Below are 18,635 nucleotides of genomic sequence, written 5' to 3' on the forward strand. Positions count from 1 at the left end.
TATGCTGGTTCCAGTAGGTCTTCTGCAGTATTAGTGATGATTGGGATGCAGATCAACAGAGGATTCATGGGGAAAATCCACCAAGTGATCAACTAGACGTCAAGGTATTATTTGTTGCTCTTACAACTGAGATAGATGACAGGACTTCTGTCAGGTAGTGTATATACAACATATGTTTAGATGTTCATATATGACCATATGTTGAAATGAAATCAAAAATGAACTTTTACATATATATGTTATATAACACAAGTCCAGCCTAGCGAAAGGAAAGCTAGCCTAAACTCATGCTACAAGCTTTGTTTTGTACGAGCTCTGTTCTGGCCTGAATGACGTCACAGCAGTTTGTTTTTTGATCACACACAGCAGCACACCTGTTTATTGGCAGATGGATTTAATCAACAGGCTCATTAGTGGAGATCACAGGCCCTCTTTTGTAGTGTCCTCAACACTGGGGTGTCAAACACACACACACACACACACACACACACACACACACACACACGCGGAGCAGGCCACAAACCTGTAAAAACACATGAGACAGGAGAGCGTGTGTGCAATCCTTGTACACAGAATTGAGTATTTACACACAAACACACACACACACACACACACGGAGCAGGCCACAAACCTGTAAAAACACATGAGACAGGAGAGCGTGTGTGCAATCCTTGTACACAGAATTGAGTATTTACACACAAACACACACACACACACACACACACACACACACGGAGCAGGCCACAAACCTGTAAAAACACATGAGACAGGAGAGCGTGTGTGCAATCCTTGTACACAGAATTGAGTATTTACACACAAACACACACACACACACACACACACACACACGGAGCAGGCCACAAACCTGTAAAAACACATGAGACAGGAGAGCGTGTGTGCAATCCTTGTACACAGAATTGAGTATTTTAAGTGTGTGTGTGTGTGTGTGTGTGTGTGTGCGTGCATGTGCATACCTTGTATGCAGGGCTTGACATTAACTTTTTTGATCACCAGCCACTATACTGTATACAGCAGCAGCTGAAAGCTAATAAGAATTATTTATTAAATTATCCATTAATTGTATTTTATTAACATTTACTACAACCCTAAACCCATCATCACATTAAAGTAAAACAGAAATTCTTCATTTTCTTTTCAGCTTACTCCCTTTATCAATCTTGGGACGCCACACCGGAATGAACTGCCAACTTATCCAGCATATGTTTTATGCAGCGGATTCCCTTCCAGCTGCAACCCATCACTGGGAAACATCCATACACACTCATTCACACAAATACTCTAAGGAAAATTTAGTTAATCAATTCACAAATAGCGCATGTGTTTGGACTGTGGGGAAAACCGGAGCACCCACACAAACATGGGGAGAGCATGCAAACTCCACACAGAAATGCCAACTGACCCAGCTAATGCACAAACTAGCAATCTTCTTGCTGTAAAGCGACAGCACTACCTACTGTGCCACCACATCAACCAAAAGTAATTAAACCTATCATTATTAATATTAATTATTAAATTACCCATTGAATGTATTTGATTAACATGTACCCTCACATTAATGTAAAAATATGAACTACAGTGTCGGAAAAATCATGCTATATTGATGCTAGCCACAGCTGTATCCCTTCTACTTCACCAATGGAGGGCTAGAACTTGGGAGATGATGCTCTCTGGTGGCGACTAGGAAGAAGTACGGGTATCATATTGGGCTTAAAACCACTGATCTTAGACCTGCTGCTCTCTTCTTTAACGCACAACAATTTGGTCCTTACCTCTGCTTTTTACACTTTTATTAAGTGTCCTGTTAATGCTATTTTATAACCAACAGCTTGCATTTAAGTGACGTTTTTAAACTAATTCGAGAGGAGCACGTGATATGATTGACAGCAGCTGGCCACCTATCTACACTCATTAGTCAGCCAATCAGATCTATCCTAACTCACTATAAGTAGCCTAGCTAGATATTACTTCCTTATCTTCGTTTTCCAAAGAAACCCCCCATCCACCCCCTCTCTCCTCCTTTCCTCCTTTACAAAAAGGGGAGCTCTCGAGAACCACCTGATCTCGTACTCCCCTCACATGCTCTATGAACCTGGCGGGAGCCCTGGGCTCAACTATCTCCGAGCTCAGGGTTCTCTCCCGGGACAGCATGCCAGACCTGCTTACAGTTGTCAAGCAATATCTAAGTGTGAACTCTTGAAACTGAGTTTACAATTCTTTCTCAGCTCACCTATGAATCATTTACGTATAAGCAAACAGCTCATTCCTCATTTACTAAGCATTAATAGACATTTTAGTAAGTGCACGTGGTTTAAAAATACATCAAGTTTTTTAAAGCCATGGTCTAATTGACTATAATAGGAGGAGTCTATGTGTTTAGTTTTAATTTAGAATTCCCATAACTGAAATGATGTTTCTGCTGCATTTTACCACAATCTGGATTTTAAAATCTGCTGTAATTTATTAAAAATTCTGTGTGATTTATGAGCCTTAAGGTCCAAAATTACTCCCACTACTATAATTTTGGGATATTTTTATGCCAGCAACCTGGTTAATACAAGTACACACACAACTATCACTAATATATATATATATATATATATATATATATATATATATATATATATATATATATATATATATACATACATACATATATATATATATATATATATATATATATATATATATATATATATATATATATATACATACATACATACATATATATATATATATATATATATATATATATATATATATATATATATATACATACATACATACATACATATATACATACATACATACATACATACATACATACATACATATATACATACATACATACATACATACATACATACATATATACATACATACATACATACATACATACATACATACATATATACATACATACATACATACATACATACATACATACATACATATATACATACATACATACATACATACATACATACATACATATATACATACATACATACATACATACATACATACATATATACATACATACATACATACATACATACATACATACATATATATATATATATATATATATATATATATATATACAAGGAAATAAACTGTCCCTGCTGAAACATCCAGCTTAAACCAGCCTAGGCTGGTTGGCTGGTTTTAGCTAGTCAACCAGGCTGGTTTTAGAGGAGTTTTGGCCATTTCCAGGCTGGTTTCCAGCCATTTCCAGCCTGGTCTTAGCTGGTTAGGCTGGGAGATGACCAGCTAAAACCAGCTATGTCCAGCTTAAACCAGGCTGGTCAAGCTGGTTTTAGCTGGATTTAGCTGGTCATTTTCCAGCCTGACCAGCTAAGACCAGGCTGGAAATGGCTGGAAACCAGCCTGGAAGTGGCCAAAACCCCTCTAAAACCAGGCTGGTTGACCAGCTAAAACCAGCAAACCAGCCTAGGCTGGTTTAAGCTGGATTTTTTAGCAGGGGTGTGAGAGAAGAGAGAACACTGTCTAACTTACTGTCCCACCCATAGAGCCTCCATTAGTAACACCATTAGCAGTGATTATTATATTTAATTTGATGCAGGTATGATATAATACAAAGTAAAGCTTTATAAATGTACATACTTTTTTAAAACCAGTCAAGATTGGAAAAACTTTCAAGGATTTAAGATGCTGATTTTCACCGTCTTGTCAAAATACAAGTCCATAATCCGCTTGTTAAGTGTGACGTCACGCGTAGCGGCTTCCGGGTCCAAGCGCTCTATTCAACTGAATGGGGAGACTCATGAAATGGTGATAATAAACGTTTACAAAGCGATTTAAGGCTTTCGAAAATCACGATCGCAGTATATATGTCCATGCCTAATATCCCATGGCCAGAAAGTGATTATTTTTTTTATAAATGGTTTCATTTTTGGTATTTGATATGCAGCAAGCCCAGAGATTGTTGTGTACACTATGATTTTATGTCAAATTAACTTTAATGCATGATAGGAATAAAACGCGATCATAAACGAATGATTTCTCCACTCAAATGAATGGCGGCTTGGACCCGGAAACAGTATACATACATCACAAACACGTCACCACTTAACAAGCGGATATCATGTTCAATTCAGGGTTTGGTCTCTGGTTTTTCCTTTTTAAACACAGTTGTGTAGCTGGCTGTCATGTTTGAAGCACCTCAAAATAGGGTTGAAAAAACTTTGATTGGTTTCATAGAAATACAGAGTGTATCACAGGAAAACAAGCAATGCAGAAACATTAGGATGGGACAGCGGCAGCAGGTGAAATCAACACTTCACGCTGGGTGACTGTGATACAGTTTTATGCTAGCCAGAGTCCTTCAAACCGACTCACTTTAATACAGATTAAAACAAGTGACATTCAAAATAAACTCTGCTGTCAAATGTCCTCAGAATCCAGTTCCAGCTTGTACATTCCTCCGGGTTGCATCTGTAACCGTGCAACAGAAATGACCTGCAGCTTTCTGACTAACAGCCCACAGTTTCAGTGTTTCAGACCAGGCTTTGGGGGATCTTTTTACGCCCCATTAACACGTGGCTTCAGCGTCAACGCTTGACTGAAGGCGGGTCTGAAGTTGGGGCTGAAGCGAACGTCATAGAAGCGTCAGCCAATGAAATTTAGCCAGCAATAGGCCACTGTCTAGCTGGTGTATTTACATACAGCGAACTGATTGGCTGACGCTTCCGTTGGCGTTTGAAAAGTTCAGCTAGTCCCAACTTCTGCAGCGAGCAACGCCTCTGAAGCAGCGCCGATGGATCCACAATGCAGTTCGGCAACGCTTGACATCACCCATTCAAAGTGAATGGGAAGCGTTGATGCTGACACCACGTGTAAATAGGGTTGTCCTTGTCAGAATCAACACTCACAGTCCTCATACTGAGCTCAAATAACAAAAAGGGATTAAGTTCACTTCAAAACAATAACCGACAATAAACATAATATAAAAGCATACAAAACGGACAGGAGGCATGAAATAACAGTCACAGAGCAGTTCAACTGCTAGCTGCCCATATGATGACACACACACGCATGCGCACACGCACACACACACATACATTCATGTGAAAAAGCTAGGACACCCTATGAAGTTAGAAATGTTCCATATCAGATGTAAAATCTTTGACCTAGTGGCTGAACTAGGTATTGCAGTGCAAATTCAAAATACTTAAAAGGTTTTTTTTTTCCACCTGACCCCTCCGACAACGACTTCACACTAACACAGGTTGCCAGATTGAGGACACAAACAAGAGTAATGTGCCTGACAATCGAGTCTTACGCTGTTAGCTGCACAGCTAATGCTTACATCTGTTAAATACAGAGATGCCGCCGGCAATGTGGAAGGTTGGACCGTGCTACTGACCGTGCGTAAGGTCCCATTTCAGTCCCGAAGAAACGGAAACAGCATCTGCATCGCACACATCTACTGAGCAGACTGATTCCATAAATAACACTGCCACCTCAGACCCCAAGACTCAATAAAAAAAAACTGGATATTTGAACTCCTCCACCTGGGGTAAGGACTTTCCTCCAACCTGGAGATGGCAAACCCCCTTTTTCCGGTGAAGCACCATGGCCTCGGATTTGAAGGTGCGGATTCTCATTCCAGCCACATCACACTCGGCAGCAAACCGCCACATTTCCATGAACTGCCACCTTGTGCTATGCTATCCTTGCTGAAAAATCCAGCTTAAACCAGCCTAGGCTGGTTGGCTGGTTTTAGCTGGTCAACCAGGCTGATTTTAGAGGGGTTTTGGCCACTTCCAGGCTGGTTTCCAGCCATTTCCAGCCTGGTCTTAGCTGTTTAGGCTGGGAGATGACCAGCTAAAACCAGCTTGACCAGCCTAGCTGGCTGGGGGCCCAGCCAAAACCAGCTATGTCCAGCTTCAGGTCAAGCTGGTTTTAGCTGGAATTAGCTTGTCATTTTCGAGCGTGTCATATTTAACAAGCCGTTTACTGCTAATTTGATGTAATTTTGCTCACATGGATAATTGAATATTAATCAGATGATGTCATTACGCTGCTGTGCTGTCAGCCAATCGTTGCATTGCTGATCATGATTTCGAGGATCGATAGATCTGTCCTTCACAAAACATGCAGCGATCTCAGATCAGTTTATCCAGACATTCTAATCTGATTCGCGAACTTGTTTAAAGAACCAAATTAGCCAGAGATCAGTTATCAAGATTAAAAGATCCAGGATCTGCCAAATCATCTTAGATCATTTAAGCGAGGTACGAAGAACGGACCCCTGTAGGAAGGTAGATCTCCAGGAGCAGGATTGGGCACCCCTGGACTAAGCTGAAGTAAAATGAATGATTGAAATAATGAGATGCGTCATGCGATGTCTTAGAAATGTTGAGACCTGCCAAGAACCATGTAGAGTTGTATTGTGATGTCCTGATACAGCATGACATTCAGTAGGGTGTCCAAACCTTTTCACATTTAGAGATTTGAGTCCTGCACAAAATCCTCCCTGCTGAAAAATCCAGCTTAAACCAGCCTAGGCTGGTTGGCTGGTTTTAGCTGGTCAACCAGGCTGGTTTTAGAGGGGTTTTGGCCATTTCCAGGCTGGTTTCCAGCCATTTCCAGCCTGGTCTTAGCTGGTCAGGCTGGAAAATGACCAGCTAAATCCAGCTAAAACCAGCTTGACCAGCCTGGTTTAAGCTGGACATAGCTGGTTTTGGATGGGCTCCCAGCCTGGCTAGGCTGGTCAAGCTGGTTTTAGCTGGTCATCTCCCAGCCTGACCAGCTAAGACCAGGCTGGAAATGGCTGGAAACCAGCCTGGAAATGGCCAAAACCCCTCTAAAACCAGCCTGGTCGACCAGCTAAAACCAGCCTAGGCTGGTTTAAGCTGGATTTTTCAGCAGGGCTAACAGGTATGGGACAGAGTAAACCATGTCCTTGCTCTTTGATAGCTGTTATTACTTTTATTGGTTGTTGTTGTTGTTATTATAACGAACGCGAAACAAAAAAACTTTGATGAAGACGAATGTCCCAGGGTTTCCTCTCATATACTCGATTCTGTACGTCTATATTTTACAAAAATAAAATTAAATAAAAACTCTCTTCCATAACCAAAGGAGATGTGTGTAGTAACGCAGTGATAGCTACGAGAGACGACACACAGAGTCATGCTGGGGCTTCCGTTCTCTCAGTAAGTGCTCTTTGTTCTTCAGTCTTTATAATATGCACAGGTTATCATACAGAAATCCAGTCTCTGCTCGACTGTCCGCACATGCAGGCTGAGGAGAAGAAAGATAAGAGGGAACTTCCTATGTACAATTGCTTTGTATACCATAAAAGTCTCTGCTTAGCTTCAGGGGCGCCGTCTCGGCTGATAAACCCACACTCATAGGAAATAGAATACAAAAAGAAATAAATAAATACAAACAGAGATGCCGCCGGCAATGTGGAAGTTTGGATCGTGCTACTGACCGTGCGTAAGGGACCGCTAGTCCCATTTCAGTCCCGAAGAAAGAGACACAGGATCTGCATCGCACACATCTACTGAGCAGACTGATTCCTTAAATAACACTGCCACCTCAGACCTCGAGTTAATCTGAGATCCAGTCACAACCGTAACAAAACACTGCGCTCGCTGGGCCACACTCCTCATTACTGTACAGCGAGGATGGGCAAATGGCCGCTCGATGAATGAAAGAAGGGAGGTTCGCTAGCTGTGACACCCCTGAAGAAACACTTTTATTTTGAAATAGGCCCAGCGGGACACCGCCTTCAAAGGGACACTTCCGCCATCATGACTATCTGTCATCATTTACCCAGCTGGTCCAAACCGGTTTCAGCTTTTGTCCTTATTTGAACACCAAGGAAGCTAAACTGAAGTGTGCTGAGAGCAGAGATGTATAGTTACGAAGTAGAACTACTTCACTAACGTACTTAAGCAGTAAAAGGCTGTATCTGTGATCTACTGGAGTATTGTTTTTTCCTTTTCACTCTCCTATCGATGAAGTTTTTTTTCCCTCTCCGCTGTTCCCACTGGCTTGCATGGGTCAGGATCGGTAGAGCTACGCATCGATGAATTTGCTCTTCAGTGTTTGATCTCTCAGTAATGACTTTAAAGGTTCAGGACACCCTGGAGAACTTTTTTTTTGTATATTAACAGATGTGTGTGTGTTGAGCATCAGTTAAGACAATGTTAGCACCTGTCAGCTTTAATTGTGGGGAAAACTGGATAATTTTGAGCTTTTGTCAGCTCATTTCAGCTTCCGGGTTTAAACTGATTTTTGGGGCGGATCAAAATCGGCGACGCAGCGCAGAACTGCAAGTGCAATGATGACGCGTCGGTTTCTCATTATTATTCATAGCGGCGTTTTCTTATCCTATGAGAAGAGCCGGCTGCTTAATTATTCAAAAGACCTGCCAGAGTCAAGCCCGAGCTGTGAGACACAGACCGACAGTATTTAGCCGTTCATGAAGGCTCATATGCCTTTTTTCCATGATCCACGGGGTTTGTTGCATGTTTTCCCCCGCGATCTTGTCAGGGCCGATCATACAGCAAAGCTGTGTGTGCTGCTAGCATTTTTGTTGGGAGAGCAGCACGAGAATTAGAGAATGGTGGACGCTGTCTTTTATCAGGAGTTCATTCACATTCAGACACATCACTGTGCTGCTGTGTTCGCCTAAATCCTCCAGATTACCAGCAGGACTAATGGTTAAAATAGACAGGTCAGGAGACCTGCTGCACTGAGTCTGCTGGATACGGGGATTGAGGGAGAAGTCCTCATTTATAGGGTTTACATGAACACATTTATCTTTATAATGATGTGGTTATGTGTATATGAAATTACGAATAACAAATGTAGCAGGGCATTAAATCACTGTTCATTTCTTTGCATTTTAACTTTGTAAACTATAAACTCATGCGTCTCCTATATTTTACAGTCTATGGTCTCCTCACGGTTTGTCTCATTTTGTGAGCTAACTGTCAACAACAGTTGTTCGCTCGAGTTCTCCCCTGCTGGCCACGCCCACTCCTGCCCGATGCTCGCGGAGCTCCACGCCTATTAATCATGCATCTTTTGAAAAAATTCTGAAGTAGACTTTAACCGAAAGTGGGGGGTGTCATGGTCCTTTAAACCACACTGAACTGAGCTAAACTGAACTGAACTTAAACACTAAAAACTCAACTACCCTGATCCAGTTACTACGACCATTTATGTTCAGCTGCTTTGACACAATCTACATCGTAAAAGCGCTATACAAATAAAGCTGAATTGAACTGAATTAACTTCTACTCAAGTCACTTTTTTGATAGAGCACTCGTACTTTTACTTAAGTCTGGGTCTCTAGTACTTTATACATCTCTGCTGAAAAGGCACAAAAAGTGCCAGTCTCATCAAAACAAACAAAAACAATTGTAGAAGAATAAGCATCAATTATGTTTTAAATGACGATCTAACGTGAACTTCGATGTTAAGCTCCTTTGACACAATCTACATTGTAAAAGTGCTATACACTGCAAAAAATGCTTTTCTTGCTTAGATTTTTTGTCTTGTTTCTAGTCTAAATATCTAAAATTTCTAATATCAAGAGGCATTTTCTAGACAAGCAAAACATATTGTCTCGTTTTGAGAAATAATATGCCAATATTTAGTGAGTTTTTCCTTAAAACAAGCAAAATAATCTGCCAATGGGGTAAGCAAAATAAACTTGTTTTTTCTTTTGACGTAAGATTATTTTGCTTACCCCATTGGCAGATTATTTTGCTTGTTTTAAGGAAAAACTCACTTATTATTGGCATATTATTTCTCAAAACGAGACAATATGTTTTGCTTGTCTAGAAAATTCTTCTTGAGTTAAGAATTTTCAGATATTTGGACTAGAAACAAGACAAAAAATCTAAGTAAGAAAAGCATTTTTTGCAGTTTAGATGGCACACGTCAGCAAAATGTGCAAGCAAAAAGTGTCCAGGCGCCTCATGTACGAAGACTAGAGTTAAATTAATACTAAAACGGACAAAGCTGTAAATGTGCGTGCGCAGTAAAAAATTCAGATGTATGAATCCAATTGATTGGTTAGAATTCACGTGCGGGAAAATGCCAATGAACTCCCGCAAGTAAACAAACCGGCAGACACAAAATGTCGTTTTACTCTGGAGGGACGACTGCGCTTTAGACAAACTATACATTTCGACAATGAAGTGCGGCCGCGGCTGGAAAACAATGTTTTAATGCATCACTCGTCACTTCAGGAGGAGGCGTGAATAATTTAGCTAAACTGCGACATCTTGCGGAAATATTACCAACGATCCATCAGGTAACGTTTTCCCCTCTCTCTCTCTCTCTCTGTTGGTAAAGCGCTGTCAATAAATATTTTTCCTCCATATCCCATAATGCACAGCGCATCAGCCTACGGCAGCTGGATTAGTCCAAAAGGCGCAGTACTTTTTGCGGTTGGACCTGTTTTAGTTCGGATCATATTCTCACCACAAACGAACCGCTCCAGGGTTCGTTTGAAAGTGTACCGAGACCACCTCTTCAAGCAGGTCTCGGCACGCTTATTTGGTGCGCTTTTGGTGCGAACTCGAATACGATTGCTGCATTCTCACCTGCCCAAACGAACCGCACCAAAAGGGGAAACGAACTCTAGTGCGATTCAACCCAACTAAATAAGGCAGGTGTGAAAGCACCCTTATTTGCTAATGTTTTATGCAATGTTGCAGTTTTGCGCATGAACCTAATTTGCATATTTGTATGGAAACACGGCTATTGGCTGCTTTTTTTTTTTAACAGTCTTCAGTATATCTTCCTTTGTCTTCAACAGAAGAGAGAAACTCTGTGTAGGACGAGTGTGAGTAAACGCTGAGGAAAATTCATTATTGTGTGTACTGCCCCTTTAAGAAACTACAGTTTAAAAAGTCACTTCCTTCTGTAACCATGACCTGCGCAGCATTCGACTTATGTCTTGAGACTGGTTTGGTCTAATGGTCATTAAATAAGACCGTGTGAGTATTACAGATCTTTAGGCATGGTTGGCGTTGGAGGATGATTAAATCTGCTGAGATGTCCAGTTCTGATGGATGATTATGGCTCTGGTCCTTCAGAGAAGTTCTGCTCAATGGAAAGGGTTGCAGAGTTGTGCTTTGGTTGGAGTGGCGTTGTGTAACTGTGTTGTTTTGGATATGCTGGCTCGAATGCGGGGCTGACCCGACACTCCGACTGAATGACAATGCTGATTTGCCTGGTCTTCTGCTTGTGGTAAATATGTTAAGTATTTGAGTGCATGTTCTTGAGTCTCAGTATCGGTGAGACTGATGAGAGTGCTGAGATGAGGATGAATATCCCATAGTGCTTTGCGACTGGGTGGAGCCTTGGATGTTGCTCTGGTAGCCAAGTCGGGAGCTGGAGTGCTGTAAAGAAAGAGAACGAGAGAAAAGAGGTTGTGTTAGGATTTCACACGATGATGTTCGCAGCATTGAACTGAAACTTGCTTGTCTGTTGTAGATGGTAAAGGAGTGGATATCCTGATGATGAACGATCTACAGGATTGGCTAGTTTCCTTTTTGTGATATGTTCATTATGACGCTGAATTTGTGTTTAAGGGCCTAAACTAGGGCTGAGGACTGGAATCAACTGTTTCTATTGTTATTTCTAGTAGTTAACACTATCTAAAATGTCTAAAGTGATTTTGATGTTCTTACGGTTAATTATTTTAAAGTGATTCTATTTTTTTATTTAAAATAGACTTTGTGTAGTAAGGATTACAACGGCCTGAATGTAGATTATACCGTTTTTTAACCAGTTTTGATAAAGACGGCTGAGAGTACACTCAGCCTTGGGTAAGAAACAGATTAAACTTTAAGGGCCCTATCATACAACCGGCGCAGTGTGGCTTAAGGCGCGGCTCAATAGTCTTTTGGTAGTTTCAGCTTGGCGCAAGAGTTGTTTTGAGGCGTTGCGCTATGCTGTTTAAATAGCAAATGCATTAGCGCTCATATATATTAAATATAAATATAAAGGATTAAAATATCACAAAACATATTATTTTCTAGCCTACATAAATATGAAAAACCACTGCTTTTATGTCTTCTTCATCTCGGGAGGCTTTTTCAGTTCATTCATAACAATCTGCTTTTGTATAATGTTATTAATATTAGCAGTATTATTTATTATATCCATATTTATATTTGTTTTATTAAAAACAAGCTTAGATTTGTCCACCTGCAGGTTTTAGACCATATGGGGCACAGCATGTGTTTTAGGATATAACTCAGGTTTTTGAGCACATTTTGTTATTATTGTTAATTTATTCATTTGCTGGAAATTAGAACTGAATTTATAAATAGTTTTGAAACAAATATTTGCGCTTAACAAATTAAATTATTTATTTATAGACTAATGGATGTCTGTGCGTAAAGGTTTCCCTATCCAAGAGCGAATGTGAAAGTAGATCCATTATCTCTCATTCTCATGCAGTAGATGCTCTGTTTAACTGTTTTCTGTTAATAAACTGTTAACTGTTTGCTTGTGAAATGCTAATTTTTTCCACTTAGACTGACTTTGCGTCCTGTAAATAGTGAATGCGCTCTTGGCGCGACGCAGCTGACTCTTAAAGGGAATGGGAGATGAGACTCTAATTGGCTTATTCTCAAAACACACCTATAACTCATTAAGAAAATAAACTCAACCCTTTTAGACCATGCGGCACGGCGCAAGGCAGATTGCCCATCCTTAAATTAGCAAAAACACGTCCTGACACGCCCTGAAAGCGTTTGCGCCCTGCGTTTTGCGCTCTGCGCATGGACCGTCAAAATAGAGCCCTAAGTGTGTGTTCCATTTGATTGTTGATCCGTTTCACAGGTCTGGAGTCAGCTCTAATCAGTCTGGCATGTCTGACGTTTATGCTTAAGATATTGTTCAGAATATACGCATGAACCCCACGTGGAAATCTTCCTTGTCTATTTGTTTTAACCAATCAGGTTAGAACACCTATATGTGTGACACAGTAATTGTTATTGATTGGTGATTGTAAGCAGAGCGGCCTAGGAGCTCATTGCGAGTGTTGAAGCTGGCTTCTGCTGATGAATCTGCAAACTTTCTTCAGTCAACTTGATTTATTTATTTAAATCTCTGACTCCGGCTCTTCTTCATCTACCAGACTGCTCATTCTTTGGGTTAATTTGTGTACCATCCCTACAATAATGTAATATTTTAATTATATTCAAATAATGATGCAAGCTTCCCATCATTACACTCAATGTTGCCAACAATGAAAAGGTGCAAAGTTCTGCCCAAAAAGTCGCTAAATGCCACTAGATTAAGTCTTACGTCAATTTGCATATTACTGACGTCATCACATCCAACTATTTCTGTGTTTAACAGCCTATAGGTCAATTAAGGGCTGTTTATATTTGCACTACGCTTTATATATTCATGCCTAGTATTGCTGTTTGAATAGTAGTGAGGTGCACTAACGGGGGTGTGCACAAATTGATAGGGGAGCGTCACTCTGAACTGTCTGTCAGGCAAAGGGAAGTGGCGCAAGGCTTTGCTAAGGGTCAATTGCAGTAATTTAAGTATTTGTAGTTCATTTCTTTAGCCCACTGCTTACCTGGTAGTCTGTTTGATGAACACCGGTTCCTGAGGTGCGAGTTTTTTTGTTTGGTGGCCCCTGGTCCTGGCCGTGCTGCATGGAGGGCCCTGTGTTTGCCCCTGCGGTGCCTGATGTGCCGTTGGTCTGCGCTGAGCTCTGCTGTGTCGGAGCCTGCTGCGTCTGTGTCTGCGTCTGCGCAGCCGTCTGCTGGTGCTGCTGCGTCTGATTCTGAGGACAAGCACACAGCATTACTACTTCACTACTCAATAAATCACGCAATTACTGGGCACTTCAAGTCTGGAATGTCTTCAACAAGACTTTTAAGGTGCCAAATAATGTAAAACTATACGTATATATACGTATAGGCAAAGTTGAAAAGCGTTTAATACACTGAAATTACATACCTTAAGCCCCAAACACCATTGTTTCCTTCTCCTCATATACTGTACAGTTGAAGTCAGAATTATTAGCCCCCTGAATTATTAGATAATTCTGGATCCGTTATCTTCCCATTCTGCTTTTTTCACTGGTCTACTGCCATGTCCCGCTACATCCACCCATAATTAATCATAATGCATTATTTTTATTATCCGATTCTCCGCAGCGCTCCCCTGCTAAAAAAATCCAGCTTAAACCAGCCTAGGCTGGTTGGCTGGTTTTAGCTGGTCAACCAGGCTGGTTTTAGAGGGGTTTTGGCCACTTCCAGGCTGGTTTCCAGTCATTTCCAGCCTGGTCTTAGCTGGTCAGGCTGGAAAATGACCAGCTAAATCCAGCTAAAACCAGCTTGACCAGCCTGGTTTAAGCTGGACATAGCTGGTTTTGGCTGGGCCCCCAGCCAGCTAGGCTGGTCAATTTTCCAGCCTGACCAGCTAAGACCAGGCTGGAAATGGCTGGAAACCAGCCTGGAAGTGGCCAAAACCCCTCTAAAACCAGCCTGGTTGACCAGCTAAAACCAGCCAACCAGCCTAGGCTGGTTTAAGCTGGATTTTTCAGCAGGGCAAACGCCATCAGCGCATCACTAACCCGCTGCTGGCCTCACTAACGCCACTTTCCCATGTGGTGTCCCTGCTTAGCTTCAGTGGGCGTCCATGTGAGAGTTGCAGAGAGATAGCTGCCGGCTAAATTAATAATCCTATTTTGCTTGTTTTAAGGAAAAGGTCAATGTTTTTACTTTTCTAAAAATGCTTCTTGATTTAATAACTTTCAGACATTTGCACTAGAAACAAGACAAGACTCTAAGAAAAAGCTTTTTTTTGTAGTGTATTTCCTGCTGGTTTTATATTTTACATGTTGGCCAGCAGAGGGCGTGTGGCTTACATGTACAAATTACTCCACTGCAGAAGCAAAGAGGAAACTTGCTGAAGAAAGTCTTAATCTAAACTTAACCTGCGGATGTTTTTTTTTTTAGTTCAGTGTAGTCTTCATAAAAAGCAGGAGCTTGTGACCATCTGTTCATGTGAAGAAAGGTTTTTACCAATGAATCTATTCCAGAAATATAGACTTTACTATGAATGCAGAATAAAAATAAAAAATTCCCCATCAGAAAAAATGTTTATAATTCTTATGAAGCCTTTTTTTTAAACTGATTCATTCTGAAATGATTTAAGATTAAAAAAAAACAATGCAATGAAATATACAGCTGAAATGAAAATTATACACCCCATTTGATTTCTTTTTTTTTTTTTATATATTTTCCAAATGATGTTTAACAGAGCAAGGAAATGTTCACAGTATGTCTGATAATGTTTTTTCTTTCTGGAGAAAGTGTTATTTGTTTTATGTCGGCTAGAAAAAAGCAGTTTCAAAATTTTTAAAGCCATTTTAAGGTCAAAATTATCAGCCCCTATATGCAATATTTGTGTTTGATCGTCTCTAGAACAAACCACTGTTATACAATAACTTGCCTAATTACTCTAACTTTACCCTAATTAACCTAGTTAAGCCTTTAAAAGTCACTTTAAGCTGAATACTAGTGTCTTGAAGAATATTAAATATTATTTACTGTCATCATGGCAAAGATAAAATAAATCAGTTATTAGAGATGAGTTATTAAACTTACTATGTGCAGAATTGTGTTGAAAAAATCTAATCTGCTCTGTTAAATGAAGTTTCACAAACTAATTTCGAGAGGAGCACGTGATATGATTGACTGCAGCTGGCCACTCATCTACACTCATTAGCCAGCCAATCGGATTCATCCAAACTCACTATAAGTAACCTAGCTAAGAACTACTCCCTTATCTTCGTTTCCCGAAGAAACCCCCCCATCCACCCCTTCTCCTCCTTTCCTCTTTTGCCGAGGGGAGCTCTCGAGAACACCTGACCTCGTACTCCCCTCACATGCTTTATGGACCTGGCGGGAGCCCTGGGCTCAACTATCTCCGAGCTCAGGGTTCTCTCCCGGGACAGCATGCCAAACCTGCTAACTTGCTAACAAGTTGTCAAACAGTATCTAAGTGTGAACTCTTGAAACAGAAATTGGGGGGGGGGGGGGGGTATATACAGAGGGGCTTATAATTCAGACTTCAACTGTACATCAGGGAGCTTTAAAATCTGTTTGGTCACTTCAGTCATTTTAGTTAGAACCACATTTAGGTCAAAAGCTAAGTGTTTTATCTTATGTCAACTGTACAGGAGCGCATTTCCGAAAACCATCGTTAGCCAACAAAGGTTGCAAGTTCCGTCGTTACAAACATTGATTTGGCGTTTCCCAAATCCGTTGTTCCCACCAACATCGCAAACTGCGTCGCAAACTTGTACGCTTGCAACCTCACCTCTGGAGCTGTAGTTTTACATTTTAACTGACGTGGTTCAAACGACGGATCTGCAACTGAGAAACTACAGGTTTTGGGAAACACTCGTCACTACATTATTTTCCCAAACCATGCATTGTACTGTCCTACAGCTTTCCTAACTTCAAAATGATTCAAAAGCTTAATAAAACCTTTAAAACTGCTCAATCCAACAACAGTGGCAGAACAATTCCTGAGTGAATACGAACAGCGAAGATGTTTATTAGTAGAAAAGCTTATGGAGGATCCTGAAGATGTGTTGGGTTTCCATGATGAAACATTTCTAAGTAATTACAGGCTGCTGCGCAACATGATATTGCAGTCAGCAGCACAGGAAATGCAACCAGCAGAGATCTACAATGCATTAGCGGCTTTGTTTGTCCATTTTGTTTAGGCTAGGTCATTAGCAGCCGGAGCAGTGTTGGTTGCGTGGTAACTGACCCGAGAGTGGACTGTGGAACTTGATGACACTATTGAAAACTCCTCTAACTAGAGATCAGATACGATCTGTCGAAGATAGCATAAAACAAATCCCGGTAACACTTTATAATAACTATACACTATAAATCATCTATTAAGCATTAGCATCTAGTGAATTCATTATCTGTTAAGCATTAACTCTACATTAATAACCGTTAGTAAGCAGTTTATAACTGCAGCTACAAATGCTGTATTCTTGACTTACAAACATATTTAAAATGTGTTTAATAATCGTATTTTCATACTTTGTTAATGATTTATTTTTCATTACTAAATAAAGTATTGCATTATTTACAAACCAGCTGTATTTAAGAGTAGTTGAGGTTTTCAGGATCATTCAGAATGAGTTAGTAAACGATTAATAAACTATTGAAATCAACATGCATTTCTTATTATTCAGGCATATATTAATGGTTACTAAGTATGTTAATAAATGCTTTATTAACTCAACTTCATCTAGTTTTGTGACCTAATCTAAAGTGAGCACTATTTATGCTTTATAAGTCCCTTATAAATGACAAATAAAGGCTCAGTCAAATTCTAAACAAAAAGAATGACATTATTCATTCCTATTCATTTATTCGTCCTTCATAATGTCCTATTCATTCATTTCAAATAAAAAATAAATATGTGCAACCTAATCTAAAATAAAATCACTGTAGAGTTTAAACACTGCATCTTATTATATTGTTAAATTACTATATTGTTTTTGTTGTTTTATCCAGTTGGATGTTGTATTTTGACTCTCCTGTTATTCAGCAATGTTTAAACTTTATCAAAATTTAGAAAAGATTGCAAACATGTTTTGTATCTTTGATTCTGAGTCTTTAATTGTCATTTATAAAGGATTTATAAAGCATAAATAGTCCTCACTTTAGATTAGGTCACAAAACTGCATGAAGTTGAGTTAATAAAGCATTTACTAACTTATTAGTTAACTATTAGTATATACCTGATTAATAAGACATATACATGTTGATTTCAATAGTTTATTAATCATTTACTAACTCATTCTGAATCATCCTAAAACCCTCAACTACAAATGGTTTGTAAATAATGCGATACTTAATTTAGTAATGAAAAATAAATCATTAACTAAGTATGAAAATACAATGATTGAACACATTATACAGGCGCTTATAAGTCAAGAATAGAGCATTTGTAGCTGCAGTTATAAACTGCTTACTAACGCTTATTAATGTAGAGTTAATGCTTAACTGATAATGAATTCACTATTTGCTAATGCTTAATAAATGATTTATAGTGTGTAGTTATTATTAAGTGTTACCCAAATCCCAAATCAAATAAAGATTTGCTGCTGTAATAGAATTTATGATCATATCTTAAGATCCTGAAGATTAAAAAAAACATTTCTGTAATGGAGTACACCCTCAGATGTGGACTTAAATACCACTCAAACACTGGCGTCTGCAGCTTGCTCAAACTAGTCATCTAAAATCAGCCGAAACGACACAATTCTTGAGTACTTTGGGGGAAACTTAACTGTTTTACGTTCAAGCCACTACAATTAAGTTAACTTAATTCATTCATGTTGTCCTGACACAAATCGATCGTGTGCAGCCATGCATTAGTACAGTGTACAATTAAACCAGAAAAGAAGGTAAACATGATGAAATGTATTTTGTTAAATAAAAATGAGCATTGGTAGATCAGGACCTGTGTGCGTTCGGAATCCAGTCCAGGTCTGCAGGTTTTTTGTTGTGTAATAATAGATGTGTGTTTTGGGTGTGTTTGCTCAAACA

The 18,635-nt window shown here is 39.7% G+C and overlaps 3 protein-coding genes across 15 annotated transcripts in view; 1 reads left to right on the forward strand and 2 right to left on the reverse strand.

The window, feature by feature from the left end:
* Positions 1-18,635, reverse strand: part of ppil4 (peptidylprolyl isomerase (cyclophilin)-like 4) — an 892,903-nt gene that overhangs the window by 759,311 nt on the left and 114,957 nt on the right. The window lies entirely within an intron of this gene.
* Positions 1-18,635, forward strand: part of akap7 (A-kinase anchoring protein 7) — a gene marked incomplete at its 3' end in the record, with an annotated part of 498,825 nt that overhangs the window by 422,745 nt on the left and 57,445 nt on the right.
* The window catches only part of cdk19 (cyclin dependent kinase 19), a 76,060-nt gene continuing 61,756 nt past the window's right edge, over positions 4,332-18,635 (reverse strand). For 2 of the 10 annotated variants that reach the window (XR_015518078.1, XR_015518073.1), the window contains exons 12-14: positions 13,619-13,828; positions 7,549-11,417; positions 6,956-7,499 (exon numbers count right to left, since the gene is read on the reverse strand). Coding sequence is in view for 1 of the 10 variants with exons in the window: in XM_087297995.1 (XP_087154121.1) it covers positions 11,304-11,417; positions 13,619-13,828 (324 nt within the window). In the remaining 9 variants the exon portion in view is untranslated. Of the gene's footprint in view, positions 11,418-13,618; positions 13,829-15,006; positions 15,602-18,635 lie in introns of those variants that run through there. The other 8 variants (XR_015518077.1, XR_015518076.1, XR_015518075.1 and 5 more) reach the window with 8 other exon arrangements.

Source organism: Danio rerio, chromosome 20 (genome assembly GCF_052040795.2).
Source record: "Danio rerio strain M-AB ecotype USA chromosome 20, GRCz13ab, whole genome shotgun sequence".
In the NCBI taxonomy this organism is placed as follows: domain Eukaryota; kingdom Metazoa; phylum Chordata; class Actinopteri; order Cypriniformes; family Danionidae; genus Danio; species Danio rerio.